This window comes from Convolutriloba macropyga, unplaced genomic scaffold (genome assembly GCF_964194025.1).
Source record: "Convolutriloba macropyga unplaced genomic scaffold, txConMacr16.3 SCAFFOLD_5650, whole genome shotgun sequence".
Taxonomy (NCBI): Eukaryota; Metazoa; Xenacoelomorpha; order Acoela; family Convolutidae; genus Convolutriloba; species Convolutriloba macropyga.
Window position 1 is genome coordinate 4,923 of NW_027453511.1, and position 4,119 is coordinate 9,041.

General features: G+C 40.2%; 1 protein-coding gene across 1 annotated transcript; it reads right to left on the bottom strand.

Moving 5' to 3' along the window:
* Positions 1-1,203: 1,203 nt before the first annotated feature.
* Positions 1,204-3,590, bottom strand: LOC142358342 (uncharacterized). The gene is made up of 3 exons (XM_075409758.1): positions 3,217-3,590; positions 2,360-3,156; positions 1,204-2,222 (listed from the first exon to the last, which is right to left on the bottom strand). The coding sequence occupies exons 1-3, from the start codon at positions 3,588-3,590 to the stop codon at positions 1,204-1,206; spliced, it is 2,190 nt and encodes a 729-aa protein (XP_075265873.1).
* Positions 3,591-4,119: the final 529 nt, after the last annotated feature.

Sequence of the window (4,119 nt, forward strand, 5' to 3'; positions counted from 1 at the left end):
TTTGATCTCATAGTTAATCTCATGGAAGTGGAAAGAATTGCAATGAATATGCACAGAAATGAAAGCAACAAACTTTTTTTCAAAGCTTAGCACAGTGTTTTCTCAGCAGCGCACGCTGATGTTTTTTATTGAAGTTTATTAGTTTCGGTCAATAATACAGCCGGAATTTTTCAAATTCACCAATTAAAACAGTAATTAGGAGCCATTAGTTTTTATATATAGTTTTTTGTTTCCATTTAGTATATCAATATTATCACAAAACTCTTTTCGAACGTAAATAAGGAAAAATAAGCGGTGCTTAACTGTTGTCGAAATTAAATAATTGATTCCAAAATTTGTAGGTTTTTAATCCAGAGTTTAGTAATGACACACAGTGATGAAGTTTATTCAAAGTCTCATCTGTACTTATGATTTTTTTTGCCTTATAAAGGTTCTCTGATCAATTTCGGATAAAAACTGGCATGACTGAAAAACATCATGACTGAAATTTCATAAGTTGATTAACCAGACTACAGACTTATTGCACTCAATGTTTTTAACTACGAAAAATAGAACAATAAAAGATGTAGAGAGAGAACGGATCGAGAGTTTTCAATGTTTGCAGCAACGTTTTGCACTCTCGTCTTGAGATTGAAATTGCTTTGAGTACAAATTTCTTTTTGATTACTGAAAGTCTAGTTATTTTTAAGTTAAAATTTTAGCTTAAATATAGATTAGTGTCTTAAACTAACTAATAGTAAAAAAATCACTTTAGTGATTGGAATTTTGATTATTTAATCAGATGATAGCTTTTTTATCCAAATATATTCACATTACTTTGCAAACAACGGAATAATTTTTTTTAAAATAATTCTAATATGAATTAATACAAATCTTTGTTATCAAACTTTGATTCGGAATCAAAAGTTTTTGCTCATTAAAGGTTCAAATAAGTGTGTTTTTTGTTGAAGAATTCTTCACTATTCTCAATCGTACTCTATAACATCAGTCCTGTTCTCCTTAAGTTTCAGAATACTTCTCGTTTCAATCTTCTATGAACTTTTGAAAATTATTTATGTTCTCCCCGCTCATTGGGTGAGACAATATTTACAAAAACGAAGGTCCCCTCTCATTGGGTGACGCTTCTCAAAAGACTCCTTTCTTCTTGGAGATCACAAAGTTTGCCGAAATAGAATTTGTCCAAAAATATTGCAAAAATTGGGGTTACTGGACTCGTGCAAGCAACATTGTAGCTGATCCTCGTACAATCACAACGGAAACCGACTGAGCCAATCTATCAAAAGCGATAGCATGTCCTTGCGACTGATAATTCCTGCTGTCAGCTAACAGGGCTATGCGCTTTAACGCTTTCTTGAGAGTGGCTGACAGACCACCCAATGACTCAACAGCAAGGGGAACAAACAAAATTCCTTGCTCAGAGCAATCATTTTCGTGTTGTGCATACTTTCGCTCTTCGGCTGCTTCAATCGCGTAACCAGACTTCTCTGCCGCATGATTTATAATGTTTGGTTGCAGTGGAGAAGTTACGGTGACGTCTAGAGCAGCTGGACGACCTGATTTCCATGGAGGCAGAAATACGTCGCCAGGGCGAGAACCGTTTCCTGCAATAAGGTTCCGTTTTTCTACGACTGGGGACAAGTTAGCTGCTGAGCAAGCTGATGCAAAACGGTCACGAATCCTGTCATGCCGAGAAATTGCATCCCCTCTTCCAGGACAGATGACGGCGTGGTCACCAAAAATGTCAAGTGTCCCAGACCTGCAGTAAGGGCACTTTCTTTCATCTTCATAAACTGCAATACCTAGTCTGTATTTGACACTAATTTGAAATTCACTGGGACACATATGGAGACCTAAGGCAGGAACTGGAGGTGCCGCAAGCCATGCGCCGGAATGAGGCAAGCAGAGTGATTGCAGTCTTGCCTTCTCCCTGTTTGACGACTGATTTCTTAGCAGCTCTGAAAACTTTTCAGTATCTACAGCTTCTTGAATTTTCTTCTGTGTGTAGGAATTTAAGTTGAAAGGTTCAAGGCTTGCATAGAGTTCCTTAAAAACTGTACTGTCTGACGAGCGCTGGTTTGTTATTTTCTGAACCAAGTCATCAGATGCTATCACTGAGCCCACATATGCGGCTCTGTACTGCTCTTGCGATTGTCGCACTCCGAAGCCTGAAATGTTTATTGGCAAGGTTGACTGCATCCACGCATTGTCAGAGGTGACAGCACCTATTAATTGATCTAACGCATCCCGTTGGTTGGAATCAAAATTTAAAACATCGATCAGATGTCTTGTCGGCGTGTTAGTGCGTAGAGAGTAGATAACTTTGGTGTCCCTAGGCAATAACGAAGTATGCCGAGAGCACATTGAGGATCATCCAGATAACTCAAATTTTCCAAGAGCGACACATACTTCTGAACACGTTTCTGCAGGCAAGAAGAAACAATTAGTGGTGATCCGACTGCGGCACCCAGTACTTCAAAACCATTGCCCATATTTCTTGTAACTTCTCGATCAACTGAAGGTAAATCTACGATTGACCAGAGTTTGCACGTGTCATTCCTCAAATACAAACCCCTTTTTGGACCTTCATTAGCTAAGATATCAAGCGTAGTTCGGATTTGATCTTCTGAACCTGCAACAAAACCATCGTCCAAATACCAAGTGTGCTGGGTAAGATTTGGAACCGCGTCTCTTATTTTTTCTATAACAGGCCATAACGTCAACGAAAAGAGAAGTGGACCCAAGGGATCTCCTTGCTGAACACCCGATTCACTTTGAAGACTGGCGTTATTGTACAGTAGTGGCACATGCTGAGAGTAGCAAAAATATGTGAAGGCTGCTATACCTGGTATGAAATCGCATGCTGCTTGCAATAAGTGTGAACGCTTAACCGAATTAAAGGCATTTCGGAAATCAATCTGAAGCACTCCTTCATTAGATTCAGCGTTGAGGATCTTTTCGTCGGCTATTTTTGCAGAGTGGATAATTGCTTCCGCACCTCCGCTGACTCCAACCCCTAGCTGAATGGAGTCGAACAACTCAATTGCTTCTGATTTTGCTTCTTTCACCAAACATTTAGCAATCAGGCGCCTCAGGATTTCACTGACAGCTATTGGGCGTACTCCTCCTTTCTTTTTGGATAGAGCGGTGAGCGATGCGCTGCAGAGGGCTTTTTAAACAAATGAAAGAAAATTACCCCCGCTTGCTGTATTTATAAACCTTGTTATTGCTTTAAGGGCGGATTCAGAGTGGTCGGGAGCAGTACACTCTACTGCGTGCAATAGATGCTCTGGATACATCTTGGAAGGACCAGCTGCAGTGTACTTGCTGAAAGTTTTCAATTGTTCAAAAACTATGTTATCACTAAATTGATACGCACTTGAAGCAACATTGTCTGGTTGGAGCAAAGTTGGAGGCACTTCTTTGGGATGTAGCTCTTCTAGTGCTTTCAGAGTAGCTCTGTTATTAGGGGCAAGTCCCTCAGATGACAGTATTTTTGCGGCGCCACCAAATTGACCTTGCAAACATAGACTTTTAGCTCTGCTGGCTAACTCTTCTATTCCGTTTGTGGATTTATTCCTCGCTTGTTTCATTGCCAAGGCTTCTGTCCAAAGGTTTGCAAATTCACCCGCATTCCATCGATCGATGCGATCGGAGAGCCGCTGATCCTGATTTCGTTTATGCTTTTTACCTCCTCGGTTGCTCGCACGCAGGATACACTTCGAAACAGAAAACAATTTCTGCCAATTTTGTTTGTCATCTGGTGTTGTGGCACAATCATCCAGGCTGCTGGTTAGCAGTTGTGACCACTTAGCTCTAAATTTGACCGGAACGAAACGACATGTTGGAACATGTGAACTAACTATTGTCTGTAAAGAGGGCAGTTTTTTGTTCTCGTTCAGTATTGTTTGTTCAACGTTTTCAAAGAAATTATCATCAAGCTGGTTCTGCTCACACGACGCGAGGAGTAGGTCAATTTTATCTGAAATTTCTTTTGTTATTTTTTTTGCGATTCTTCAAGTTATGTTTGTGCTTCGAATAGGCCCAAACTGATTTCGCATTAAACCACGTGTCGTGCTCTGAGCCCCAACCACTATATCTAATTTTGGTTTCATGCCCCGA

What these genes read in the sequence shown, in the direction of transcription:
- LOC142358342 (XM_075409758.1), bottom strand. Translation starts at nt 3,590, where the DNA reads ATGAAACAAGCGAGGAATAAATCCACAAACGGAATAGAAGAGTTAGCC. An exon ending in GCCCTTAAAGCAATAACAAG is followed by an intron (nt 3,157 to 3,216) that starts GTTTATAAATAC and finishes AGCCCTCTGCAG; the next exon opens with CGCATCGCTCACCGCTCTAT. An exon ending in TTATCTGGATGATCCTCAAT is followed by an intron (nt 2,223 to 2,359) that starts GTGCTCTCGGCA and finishes ATCAATTAATAG; the next exon opens with GTGCTGTCACCTCTGACAAT.